The sequence below is a fragment of the Bison bison genome, unplaced genomic scaffold, assembly GCF_000754665.1.
Source record: "Bison bison bison isolate TAMUID 2011002044 unplaced genomic scaffold, Bison_UMD1.0 scf7180017864047, whole genome shotgun sequence".
Lineage (NCBI taxonomy): Eukaryota > Metazoa > Chordata > Mammalia > Artiodactyla > Bovidae > Bison > Bison bison.
This window is the reverse complement of record NW_011494619.1, coordinates 220,609-234,967: the sequence shown is the minus strand read 5'-3', so window position 1 is coordinate 234,967 and position 14,359 is coordinate 220,609. Positions and strand designations below refer to the sequence as shown.

Here is a 14,359-nt window from a genome sequence, read left to right as displayed (position 1 = left end):
ATATAAATTGTATATAATGTTATATATTATAATTATATATGACTATTTTTATATATAAAACTATATTATTATATAACTATATATGCTATAATTTATATATATGAATATATTAAATACATAATTTATATATTATAATTATAGGTAACTTTTTATACTTTATAATTTACATATAAATTGTATATAATGTTATATATTATAAATATATATGGCTTTATATGTTATATATATAACTATATTATAAATATATATATAACTATATTATAATTATATATAACTATATGTTTTATAATTTATATATAAATATATATCGAACATGTAATTTATATATTATACTTATAGATAACTTTATATGTTTCCAGTATACAACTATATATTATATGTATTGCACATTGTTATCATCATATATAACTCTATATATTGTATGTATTTTTCATCGCAACAGGCATGATGCATTTTTTAATGATTCCCTTTATTTTTGGCTGTGCTGGGTCTTCATGGGTACCCGGGCGTTTCTCTGGCTGTGCAGACTGCGGGCTGCTCTCTCGTGGCCGTGCTCACACTTTTCGTTGCGGTGGCTTCTCCCGTCATGCAGCACGGGCTCTAGGACACTCCGACATCAGTAGCTGCAGCTCGTGGCCTCAGTCATTCCTGCCCCCGAGCTTTATGCACAGGCTCAATACTTGTGGCTCACAGCCTTAGTTACTCTGAGGCATGTGGGATCTTCCCAGAACAGCGATGGAACCCGTGTCTCCTGCTTTGGGAGGCAGGTTCTCTCCCACTCGAGCCCCAGGGAAGCCGCAGGTACTAGGAGATTCTCATCCCATCCCTGTCGTCAAAGCACTTAGTTCTTGCAGACTGGCCGCCCCAGGTCGACTGTTGAAGAGGGTACTGCTGGCGAGTGCTGGAAAGACACATCTCCTTGACACCTCTCCTTCTGCGTTCCAGGGGGAAAAGCCAACAACTGGGAAGGAGGCATCCGGGTTCCCGGCATCGTCCGGTGGCCGGGAGTGATCCAGGCCGGCCTGGAGATTGATGAGCCCACCAGCAACATGGACATCTTTCCCACGGTGGCCAAACTCGCGGGGTCTCCTCTGCCGCAAGACAGGTACCGTGACTCCCAGCTCCCTGGGATGCTGTCACTCAGGTTGTGCAGGCAAGGGAGCTCTGGTTCACCTGCTCCGTGGCAGGCTGCCTGCAACTGGATTGGTCATCCATGGGCAGTTCTGGAAGATAACTGGTGGGTTAAGGGGCTTCCCTGATGGCTCAGTTGGTAAAGAATCTGCCTGCAATGCAGGAGACCCCGGTTTGATTCCTGGGTCGGGAAGATCCCCTGGAGAAGGGGATAGGCTACCCACTCCAGTCGTCTTGGGCTTTCCTGATGGCTCTGGTGGGCAAGCAGGGCTCTGTCCATCCGCTAATCCCAGGGAAAACAAAGTCCGAGGCCTGACGGGGATGGATGCTCCATTTCTTTGTTTTGTGTTGTGTTCTTTAGTTCAAAATGTATTTCCCTATCGTGTTGGATCTGCATTTTTTTAATAGGGGAATAATTGCTTTATGATGTTGTGTTGGTTTCCGCGGTACCACAGTGTGAATCGGGTATAAGGGGACATATACCCCCTCCCTCTTGAGCTTCCCTCCCACCCCCTATCCCTCCCCTCTAGGTCATCAAAGAGCCCTGAGCTGAGCTCCCGGTGCTGTAGACCAGCTTCCCACTTGCTGTCTGTTTTACACATGGTCGTGTACATATGTTAGCACTGCTCTCTTGAGTCATCTCATCATCTCCTCCCCCTTCTGTGTCCAAAGTCTATTTTCTACATCGTCGTCTATATCCCTTCCCTGCAAATGGGTTCATCTCTACCATTTTTCTGGATTCTGTATATGCATCAATATCTGGTATTCGTATCAGCTGACTTAATTTCTTCTGGTCTCTGGGTCCATCCACGTCTCTAGGAAAGATCCAATTTTGTTCTTTTTCGTGGCTGAGTAATATTCCATCGTATACATGTCCCACTTCTTTATCCATTCACCTGTTGATGGACAGCTGGGTTGCTTCCATGTCCTGGCTATTGTAAATAATGCTGCAGTGAACACTGGAGTACATGTGTCTTTTACAATTGCGATGGGCTTCCCTGGTGGCTCAGCTGGTAAAGAATCCGCCTGCAACGCAGGAGACCTGGGTTCAATCCCTGAGTTAGGAAGATTGCCCTGGAGAAGGGAACAGCTACCCACTCTGGTATTCTGGCCTGGAGAATTCCATGGACTGTATGGTACATGCCCAGGAATGGGATTGCAGTCTTTAGCTGAGCCTCCCTCTTTTAGCATTTGGTGGATTTTCTCTCCCTCTGTCTCTCTCTGTCTCATCGGCTTGCAGCAGGGCAGCTGAACAGAGTAACCCCCCTCCTCTCATCACAAACACCTCCTCCCAACCCCACCCAGCAGCTCTTTGCTGCAGGAGCACCGAGAAAGACAGCTGGCTCCTCCATCAGGCCTGTTGCCCCAGCATGTCTTCATCTAGCAGGTTCTAAATGAAACTTCTTTCTCTTGCATTTAAATACAACTTCCGATGACATTGCCAACAGTTTCTCCTTAAGTGTTATGACCCATCCAAAGAGTTCTGAGTGAGGCGTGCTGATTAATTGTTTTCCTTAGTCAGGTGGCAGGCGATGGAGGCACACGGGCCACAAATCTGGTTTAAATTCAGCTGCCGCAGGAACCCAGCAGAGACTGGAAAACAGGGAGAAAAACAACAGCTCTGCCAGAGCTCAGTCCAGGTGGAGGTTTGCTCAGCTCCTTCGTGTGCAAGCTTGGTTCACTGTTACCTTTTTTTCCCAAATTTCTACATTGGGTATACCTTCTGCCAGAAGTGTGCCCACACACCACACACACACACACATACCCACACAAATGAGAAAGGTGAAATTGTAGAGTGTAGCCCTTCTTATGTGTTATGACCCATCTGCAGAGTTCTAAGTGAGACATGCTGATTAATTGTTTTCATGGAGTTCCGGTCTCAAGACCCTCACAAACACTTCACTGATCGAGGAATCCAAAGGTGTTTTGCTTCTGTGGGTGGGATCCATCTGTGTTTGCCATATTAGCGATCAGATCTTCAAATCAGAGTCTTTAAATGCAAGAGCGCCCAAGCAAGCCTTGAGTCGGCTGGCAGAGGGATGAAGGAGCAGCTGGGGAGAGGCCCGAGCAATGAACTTGTGAAGGACAGGTGATGCGAGAGATCAAAGAGTGTTTTGAATCACCATGGAGATCGTTTCAGCTCATAGACCTCCTGATAGATCTCAGGGAATCCCTGCGGGTCTCTGAACCACACCTGGAGAGCAGCTGGTGCTCCGGAGAAGAACAGAGATCCTGGAGCCGAACTGCATGCAGGGCTTCGCATCTTGGCTGTTTTAACAGCTGCCAAAGCCCCGAACTTCCTGGGCCTTGGTTTCTTCTCCTGCAGATGGGTTCAGCCTTGTATGCCTTTGAATGGGTTGATGTGAAGACGGAAAGCATCAGAGGCTGGCAAGTGCAGAGTGGAGAGGCGTGAATACTTGTCTCTTGTGCTTCACCCACCATAGGGAAAAAGAGTTATTGCAACTCCCGCATTCAGTCTCCGTCGGGGGTTAGAGGGGCATCACTTTGAAGGCTGAAGGGGGGCTTCGAAGATCTTACCCTCCAGTCACACTAATCTGCCTTTCCTCTAATGATGGAAAACTCGGCAATGGGAACTCATCAAAAGTCTCTTCTTTTTTTTTTAAGAGATTTTATTTTATGTATTTCTTCACTCTATGCAGCGTGAGGGATTTTTAGTTCCCCAACCAGGGATGGAACCTGTGGCCCCCTGCAGTGGAAGCGTGGAGTCTTAACCACTGTACCACCAGGAAAGTCCCAAACGTTTTTTCTTGTAGACAATCAGAAGTCTCCCTGCTTCTTTTATCTGCTCTTTAGCCCTGGTTCTTTCCCTTGGTATAAATGTGAATAGTATTGGGAAGAGTGCACACAGACAGTTCAGATTGGTGTTATTGTTCAGCCGCTAAGTCCTGTCTGACTCTGCGACCACATGGACTGCAGCACGCCAGGCTTCCCTGTCCATCACCAACTCCTGGAGTTTACTCAAACTCATGTCCATCGAGTCAGTGATGCCATCCAACCATCTCATCCTCTGTCTTCCCCTTCTCCTCCTTCCTTCAATCTTTCCCAGCATCAGAGTCTTTTCTGGTGAGTCAGCTCTTCCCATCATGTGGCCAAATGATTGGCGTTTCAGCTTCAGCATCAGTCCTTCCAGTGAATATTCAGGATTGATTTCCTTTAGGATGGACTGGTTGGATCTCCTTGCAGTTCAAGGGACTCTCAAGTCTTCTCTGGCACCACAGTTCAAAAGCATCAATTCTTGGCTCAGGATATCATATCATCACTGCTCTTTTCTCTCATAGTGGTTTTTTTTTTTTTTGGCCACATTGGGTTGTAGTTGGGGCCCTCAGGATCTCCACTGTGTCTTCTGGAATCTTCTGGTGCAGCATGCAGACTCTCCAATTGTGACCTGCAAATTCTAATTGTGGCATGCAGGCTTATTTGCTCAAAGGCATATGGGATCTTAGTTTTCCAACTGGGGATCGAACCTGTATCCCCTGCATTGCAAGGTGGATTCTTAACCATTTTACCACCAGGGACGTTCCTCGGGCTCTCAGAGCATCTTTAAATGGTTTTCCATCTCACTGGGAAGAGGCCAGGGAAGGCAGAAGTTCAGAGGCAAAGAGGGAGATTCTTAAAGGGAAATCTCACTGCAGGCACCTCCTTCCCACCCCAGCCTGAGGGTGATGCAGGTCAACCTGGTTTTCTCACATGTGTCCATTGATGGAGGAAGCCAGCCCCCACCTCTGGTAATCAGACCCAAGTCTTTTCTGTGTGAACAGGTATCTTCAGTAGAGCCCTTTCTGAATATTGAAGGTTCTTCCTATGCACCATCGCTGATGGTCTTACTCAACCCAGTGATACTGTGTCTGAGTGGAGGTCCCTCTTAGATGTCATTGTCATGCTAGAGGCCGCAAAGAAAACAAAAAATCTGCTTCCATGTCACTCATGGGAATAAAATGAGTTCTCAGTGTTCTATTTAGATAATGTTAGCAACCAGGTCCGGAAAATACCCTCGTGTGTCTGCCCTGGTGACTTTGATCATCTAAAGGGATAGTTTTCACCTGGGGTGACTGTTCCTCCCAGGGGTGGTTTAGCAATGTCTGGAGACATTTTTGACTGTCGGGACTCACGATGCTGCTGGGATCTCATGGGTGGAGGCCAGAGATGCCCCTCAACAGCCCACAGTTTGGGGGACGACCCCGGGAGATAGTCCCCCCTCCCCACCCATGAGAAGGAGCGATGCAACCCAATATGTCAGTAATGCTGAGGTTGAGAATTCTGCTCAGAGGCGTATTATTGCCCTTTCATGGAAAATGTCGTTATAAGGAAAACCTTATTGCAACTTTTCAGTAATGACAGCTGGATAATATTCTATTTATCCATGCCTGTGTATTCAGTTGCTCAGTCGTGTAGCCCACCAGGCTCCTCTGTCCATGGGAGGCTCCTCTGTCCATGGGAGGCTCCAGGCAAGAATACTGGAGTGGGTTGCCACTTCCTCCTCCAGGGGATCTTCCTGATTCAGGGATCAACCGGCATTGGCAGGTGGATGCCTTACCACTGAACCACCTGGGCAACCCCTACACTATTGATGCCATGTATAAAATGGGTAACTAATGGAGCCCCACTGTATACTGCAGGGATCTCTACTCGATGCTCTTTGCTGACCTAAGTGGGAAGGAAATCCAAAAAAGAGGGGATGTACATAAAGCTAGGCTTCCCTAGCGGCTGCCTGAAATTCAGGAGACCCAGGTTTGATCCCTGGGTCGGGAAGATCCCCTGGCGAAGGAAATGGCAACCCACTCCAGTATTCTTGCCTGGAGAATCCCATGGACAGAGGAGCCTGGTGGGCTACAGTCCCTGGGGGGCCGTAAAGAGTCAGAGACGAATGAGTGACTAAGTTTCACTTTTTCATACATGTAGCTGATTCCCTTTGCTGTGGTGTACACCACACTGTAAAACAACTAGACTCCAATAAAAATTTCCAAAAAAGAAAACACGCATAAGCCACAGAAATATACTACCTAAATATAGCAAAGCAATAAAGTGAAAACCTTTCTGTTGGCCTCATCTTTGCAAGCACACAGAATATTATCATCGTGAGCGTATGTTCTTTCCTTGTGGTAATACAGAGTTCAGCATGCCATAGGTGGCTGCACCTTTGCAAGACACCTCAATTCTGGCCGCAGATCACAGTGCTAGGACGGAAGGACAGGTTCACAGTTCTCCAGAGTCACTCTGTAGTCGTGAAATATTTAGGTCTCCTCTTCCCTACAGTGCAGGAGACCCAAGTTCAATCCCTGGGTCGGGAAGATGCCCTGAAGAAGGAAATGACAACTCACTCCAGTGTTCTTGCCTGGAGAATCCCACGAACAGAGGAGCCTGGCAGGCTACAGTCCATGGGGTTACAGAGTTGAACACGACTGAGTGACTAACACAGACACACACATTCCGTAATTAGAATTCTATTTCTTTTTTTTTTTTTTTTCAAATTTGGGAAAGAAATCCAAATGTTTGACATCACTTATGTGTCATGAAGGCAGGGGGAGTGACTTAGTTCTCCCAGTAAGTTGGGCTGATGTTGGGGAGGACCCTGATGGCTTGGTGGTTAGGACTCCCGGTTTTCACTGCCATGACCCAGGCTCAGTCCCTGATAAGGCAACTGAGATCCTGCCAGCCATGAGTTATGGCCACCAGCAACAGCAAAACAAGATTAAAAAAAATTTTTTTTTTGCTGATATGTATCTGGGTGACCACACAAGACTTCTTCCATCAGTTCAGTTCAGTTCAGTTCAGTCGCTCAGTCGTGTGTGACTCTTTGCGACCCCATGAATTGCAGCACGCCAGGCCTCCCTGTCATCACCAACCCCCGGAGTTCACTCAAACTCATGTCCATTGAGTCGGTGATGCCATCCAGCCATCTCATCCTCTGTCATCCCCTTCTCCTCCTGCCCCCAATCCCTCCCAACATCAGAGTCTTTTCCAATGAGTCAACTCTTTGCATCAGGTGGCCAAAGTACTGGAGTTTCAGCTTCAGCATCAGTCCTTCCAAAGAACACCCAGGACTGATCTCCTTTAGAACGGACTGCTTGGATCTCCTTGAGCCCTGCAAATGAAACAGTTCAATGAGCTGTACCTAGTTCAGCTCCGTTTTGCAGAATAAGAGTTGCAGCTCTTCATGTGCATGGAACTCCTTGTGAATGAGCTTGCTTTCTGTTCATATATATCAGAGTGTCAAATGTTTACAAGCAGAGACGTTGCTTTCATGATGCAAGTGACTTTCTGGGCACTTGGGAGTTGCTTTAGTTCGTCAAAGATCTATGTGCTTTCTCCTACAAATGTTTCCTTTCCTATTCTACACTGAAAAAAAAGAATCACTTTGTTTGCAATCTGGCAACAGGTAACTCATAGTGTGCCCCCAAGTTAACCTCTTTGTCAGTCCCCCAAGGCTTCCCCTTCTGTTAGGATAACCAAATCCTTCTCAGGCTGAACCATGCAAAGGCAGGTCATGGGAACATCCCCAGGTAGATGATTCCCTGGTTTCAGAGCAGAGAGAGATGGAGCATTCATGGGGAATGACATCACTGTCCCCCTGAAAATTTCCCCAAACTTACCCTTTTCAGTTACATGAAAGTCACCCGGGCTTCCCTGGTGGCTCTGTAGTGAAGACTCCATCTGCCAACCTAGGTGTCCATAGGCAGATGAACGGATAAGGAAGTTGCGGTAGGTATACATGATGGAATATTACTCAACTATGGAAAAGGGTACATTTGAGTCCATTCTAATGAGGTGGATGAACCTGGAGCCTATGACACAGAGTGAAGTGAGTCAGAAAAAGAAAGACAAATACCGTCTATTAACGTACAATATGGAGTCCAGATAGATGGTACCAATGATCCTGTGTACAGAGCAGCAAAAGAGACACAGATGTAAAGAACAGACTTCTAGACTCCATGGGAGAAGGCGAGGGTGGCATGATTTGAGAGACCAGCATTGAAACATGTGTATTACTATATGTGAAACAGATCATCAGTGCAAGTTCATGCATGAAGCAGGGCACTCAAAGCTGGTGCCCTGGGACAACCTGGAGGAATATGGTGGGGAGGTAGGTGGTTGGGGGGTCGTTCAGGATGGGGGTGACGCCTGTGTGCCTGTGGCTGATTCATGTGGATGTATGGGGAAAACCATCACAATATTGTAAGGTGACAATATTGTACATTACAATATTGCAAAGTAAATATCCTCCAGTTAAAACAGATATATATTTTTTTTTAAAAAAAGAATCTGTCTGCAAATGCAGGGGACATGGGTTCAGTCTCTGGTTTGGGAAGATCCTGCCTGGCACAGAGCAACTCAGCCTGAGCACGACCACTGTGGAAGCGTCCAGGCCCTAGATACCGTGCTCCACGGCAAGAGAAGCCCCCGTGATGAGAAGCCCCCGTACTGTAGCTAGAGAGGAGCCCCCAACTCAGGAAAACCCGTGCAGCAAGGAAGACCGGGCACAGCACCCCAAAATTAATCAATTTAATGTTAAAGAAAGAGACAGTCCCCCCAAGCTATTGAATTGGACCTGAAACTTGGCCGTGACACTCCTTGATATTAAACTGTTAATATCCTCGTGGTTGTCAGGGGTCAGGACCCCAGGGGGAGAACCAACTCACTTTCCAAGTTAGTGAAAGTGAAGGTGAAATCGCTCAGTTGTGTCTGACTCTTTGCGACCCCATGGACTCTAGGCTACCATGCTCCTTCGTGGAATTTTCCAGGCAAGAGTCCTGGAGTGGGTTGCCATTTCCTTCTCCAGGGGATCTTCCTGACCCAGGGATCAAACCCGGGTCTCCCGCATTGTAGGCAGATGCTTTACCGTCTGAGCCACCCGGGACACAATCTCAGATGAGCACATTTTTCATAAAAGTGAAGAGATGCCAGGAAAGAACACATCCAAGTTTGTAGCCACGCCTGTCCTGCAAACATGCTATGAAAGCTTGAGTTCGTTGACAGAGAAGTCCAATCAGACCATTCCTGTAGAGAACTATGGACGGGCGTTCGTGACATTGTACAGGAGGCGGGGATCAAGACCATCCCCCAGAAAAGGAAATGCAAAAAAGACAAAGTGGTAGTCTGATGACGCCTTACAAAAATAACTGAGAAAAGAAGAGAAGCTAAAGGCAAAGGAGAAAAGAAGAGATATATCCATCTGAATGCAGAGTTCCAAAGAATAGCAAGAAGAGATAAGAAAGCCTTCTTCAATGATCAATGAAGAAAAAAAAATAGAGGAAAACAACAGATGGGAAAGACTAGAGATCTCTTCAAGAAAATTAGAGATACCAAGGGAACATTTCATGCAAAAATGGGCTCAATAAAGGACAGAAATGGTATGGACCTAACAGAAACAGAAGATATTAAGAAGAGGTGGTAACAATACACAGAAGAACTATATAAAAAAAATCTTCATGACCCAGATAACCACAATGGTGTGATCACTCATCTAGAGCCAGACATTCTGGAATGTGAAGTCAAATGGGCCTTAGGAAGCATCACTATGAACAAGGCTAGTGGAGATGATGGAATTCCAGTTGAGCTATTTCAAATCCTGAAAGATGACGCTGTGAAAGTGCTGCACTCAGTATACGAGCAAATTTGGAAAACTCAGCAGTGGTCACAGGACTGGAAAAGGTCAGTTTCATTCCAATCCCAAAGAAAGACAATGCCAAAGAACGCTCAAACTACCGCACAATTGCACTCATCTCACACGCTAGTGAAGTGATGCTCAAATTCTCCAAGCGAGACTTCAATAGTATGTGAACCATGAACTTCCAAATGTTCAAGCTGGATTTAGAAAAGGCAGAGGAACCAGAAATCAAATTGCCAACATCTGTTGGATCCCCATAAAAGCAAGAGAGTTCCAGAAAAACATCTATTTCTGCTTTATTGACTACACTAAAGCCTTACGCCAATTGATGCTTTTGAACTGTGGTGTTGGAGAAGACTCTTGGACTGCAAGGAGATCCAACCAGTCCATCCTAAAGGAAATCAATCCTGCATATTCATTGGAAGGACTGATGCTGAAGCTGATTCCAATACTTTGGCCACCTGATGTGACGAACTGACTCATTTTAAAAGACCCCCTGATGCTGGGAAAGATTAAAGGCAGGAAGAGAAGGGGATGACAGAGGATGAGATGGTTGGATGGCCTCACCGATTCAATGGACCTGAGTTTGGGTAAACTCTGGGAGTTGCTGATGGACAGTGAGGCCTGGTGTGCTGCAGTCCATGAGGTCACAAAGAGTCAGATGACTGAGGGACTGAACTGAACTGAATAGAGTTGCGATGCTGTGTGTGATTTTGAGAGTGTACGGGCCACTCTGCCACAAAATGTGATGTTGTAGGAACATTTCCATTCCAGCCATCTCAACTGTTTTGATAGCTCAGACACTGTTTAAAAGTTTAGCTCAGTAGAATCACTTTCCATTTTTCATGGCAGAAATGAGCCTTTTTTTGACAAGCCATATTTCTGCAGCACTGTTCAGCGGTGGTTTCCATCACCGTGTGATTTATTACTGCTTCCAGGAAAGAGCACGTTAGATGCAGGATATAAAAAAATATTAAAAATGAGACCTCTCTCTGCATTGCAAGGAAAAAGAAGGTTGCAAAACAGACATTGCTTCTCTCCTTAAAAAAAAGAAAAAGACTTAAATCTTTTGCTTGGAAGTAAGAAAGGAAGTTTCTGAGACTTGGAGATTTCTTTTATCATTAAGTCCCCCTTTGTAGGATCAAGGCCCAGTTTAGTCATGAGATACCGATCTTAAGAAAATGGTTCTAATTCCTGTGTTGTTAAGTGCTGAGTTTTGTGGGCATATGATGAAACAAAGCTTCCAGAAACAGAGGTAGAATAATGCCATTTATTATTTATTATTATCTCTAGGTCCACACGGGTGGAACCTAGAGATGCTCATACTGAGTGAGCCAAGTCAGACAGAGAAGGAGAAATATCGCATGGCATGCCTTATATGTGGAATGTATTATAGAAAGAAATGACACAAATGAATTTCTTTAACAAAACGGAAACAGATTCACAGACATAGCTTATGGTTGCCTGAGGGAAGGGACAGTTAGGGAGTCTGGGATGGACATGGACACACTGCTGTATTTAACATGGAGAACCAGCAAGGACCTGCTGGACAGCACAGGGACCTCTGCTCGATGTCACGTGGTGGCATGGATGGGAGGGGAGTTTGGGGGAGAAGGGATACATGTACACGTGTGGCTGAGTGCCCTCAGTATTCACCTGCAAACTATCACAGCATTGTTCACTGACTATACTGCAATATAAAAATAAAAAATTTTTTGTAAGAGAATAAAATGAAAAAGCGAGGTAATGAAAAATGAAAAAGAGAGATTGATTGGGGGAAAAGGAGATCCGTTGCCAGTCTTGAACCTTCTTGGAAAGGCCTTACCTCCACGTGGATGAAAACGTGATAGAGGGAGCTGGGGTCCATCTCAACCTCAAAATTCTTAGCCCAGAATTTTTCATGCTCCAGTCTTCCTCTCTGCTCCTTTCTCCTCATCCCTTGCTTCATTTCCACCTCTTTAGGATCTCGTGGTCTTAAGCATGGGCTTCCGCCATGGCTCAGCTGGTAAAGAATCCGCCTGCAACGCGGGAGACCTGGGTTTGATCCCTGGGTTGGGAAGATCCCCTGGAGAAGGGAACAGCCACCCACTCCAGGGTTCTGGCCTGGAGAATCCCATGGATACAGTCCACGGGGTCGCAAAGAGTCAGGCACGACTGAGCCACTTTCGCTTTCGGTCTTAAGGACTGAGTCTTTGTGGAAATTTCACAACACCTGCCATTTCAGCATAGAAAGGGTATTCAGAGCACACACTGCTTTTCGATAGAATTGTCCGTCTACCCGGTTCCTCTCGTGGCAAATAGCAAGCAGGCTTTGAAAGCGAGCCAATTCTGTCTTTTGTTCTTATTTTTAACTTAGCGGTAATGGAGTATTTTCAGTTCTGTGGACTTTGGCAGAGAGCGTGGCGGATCATGCAGGGTGGGTGCCAGACAGGCACTCAGCAGCAAGGCTGTAATTACTTTATGAGGGTTTTAGTGACACCAAAAGGCACCACCAAAAAAAGAAGAAAGGAGAAAAGCCTAAGGGACATTGGGCCTCTCAAGAGTGCTCACCCGAATTATATGAGCAAGTAAGGATGACCCGCTATGCAAGGCAGCTAGAGAGACACAGATGTAAAGAACAGACTTTTGGATTCAGTGGGAGAAGGCGAGGGTGGGATGATCTGAGAGAATAGCATTGAAACATGTATATTACCATATGTGAAATAGATGACTAGGGCAATGCATGATTGGGCATCCATGCCCAATGACTTCGATGCATGAAGCAGGGCACTCAAAGCTGGTGCTGTGGGACAACGCTGAGGAATGAGATGGGGAGGGAGGTGGGAGGGGGGCTTAGGATGATGGACACGTGTCCACCTGTGGCTGATTCATGTCAACGTATGGCAAAATCCACCACAATATGGTAAAGTAATTAGCCTCCGATTAAATTAAATAATTTTTTTTTAAGTTCCAGTTTCTCATAGTAGGAAAGGATGGACATAGAGTGTTGGGGTTTTTCTCTTTTTTTTTAAGCTTTAGTTGGAGTGTAGTTCATTTACAGTGTGGTGTTAGTTTTCTGCTGTGCAGCAAAGTGGTTCGTTTATACATGTGCTGTGTGCTCAGTCGCTTCAGTCCTGTCCGACTCTTTGCGACCCCATGGACTGCAGCCCGCCAGGCTCCTCTGTCCATGGGATTTTCCAAGGCAGGAATGTCGGAGTGGGTTGCTGTTTCCTCCTCCAGGGGATCTTCGGACCCAGGGATCGAACCTGAGTCTCCCATGTCTCCTGCATTTCAGGCGGATTCATTACCACGGAGGCATCAGTATTATGTATTCTTTTTCAGATTCTTTTCCCATATAGATTATTACAGGGTACTGAGTAGAGTCCCCTGTGCTATACCGTAGGTCCTTATTAGTATCTGTTTAATATATGGCTTTCCTGGTAGCTCAGTTGGTTAAGAATCTACCTGCAATGCAGGAGACCCCGGTTCGATTCCTGAGTGGGGAAGATCCGCTGGAGAAGGGATAGGCTAATCATTCCAGTGTTCTTGGGCTTCACTGGTGGCTCAGCTGGTAAAAAATCTACCTGCAATGTGGGAGACCTGGGTTCGATCCCTGGGTCAGGAAGAGCCCCCGGAGAAGGGAAAGGCTACCGACTCCAGTATTCTGGCCTCGGGAATTCCACGGACTATACAGTCGCAAACAGCCAGAGACAACTGATAGACTTTCACTCTCTTTCACTTTTGTATATGGTACTGTGTATCGTCAATACTAGGCTTCCAATGGATCCCTCCCCCGTTTCCCCTCTTTGGTAGCTATAGATTTGTTTTCTACATTTGTGACTCTGTTTCTGCTTTGTAGGTAAGTTCATTTACGCCTTTTTTTTTTTAGATTCCACATATAAGCATTAGCATTATGATGTTTGTCTTGGGAGTGTTTTTAATCAGAGAAAGAAAACCCTCAAATTCAACAATCTCACTCTTTGCCGGTGTCTTTCTGCCCCAGGTCTCAGAGGCAGTGGCCTCAGAGCGTCAATGCCTTCAATTTCTCCAGTGGGTGTTAATGTATGTTTCCCTCAAAACAAAAGTTTAGACTTTTTTTTTTTTTTCCTTTACTTAACCTCCAAAAGGGACTTCCCACGTGGCTCAGTGGTAAAGAATCTGCCAGCCAGTGCAGGAGACATAGGTTTGAGACCTGGGTTGGGAAGATCCCCTGGAGTAGCAAGTGGAAACCCACTCTGGTATTGTTGCCTGGGAGATCCCATGGACAGAGGAGCCTGGTGGGCTGCAGTCCCTGGGGTCGCAAAGAGTCGGACACGACCTAGCGACTAAACGACAAACTTCCAAACAGTCTTATTTTGCTCATCACTTGTTGTATTACAGTTATCCCTTGCCATCTGGAAACTTGTGCCTTTCGGTATAACCACTGAAGAGATATGTTTACCTTTGAGAGCATAAACATGCCTGCCACATGTGTGTGTGGTATGTAAATGTGTCCAAGTATATTTCCATCCTCAGGGCATTTGATATCATCATCATCATTATTTGCAAATCGCTTCGTTGGGACTTAGAACTTTGTTTTCATTGAAGTCTATCCAGTCTAAGTGGCCCCATGCTACTATGTAT

The 14,359-nt window shown here is 45.9% G+C and overlaps 1 protein-coding gene across 1 annotated transcript in view; it reads left to right on the top strand.

Annotated features, from left to right (window-relative positions):
* LOC104985441 (steryl-sulfatase-like) overlaps positions 1 to 14,359 on the top strand; it is a gene marked incomplete at its 5' end in the record, with an annotated part of 40,767 nt that overhangs the window by 12,028 nt on the left and 14,380 nt on the right. The window contains one exon of the mRNA XM_010835607.1: positions 946 to 1,105. Within this exon, the coding sequence (XP_010833909.1) occupies positions 946 to 1,105 (160 nt within the window). The remainder of the gene's footprint in view (positions 1 to 945; positions 1,106 to 14,359) is intronic.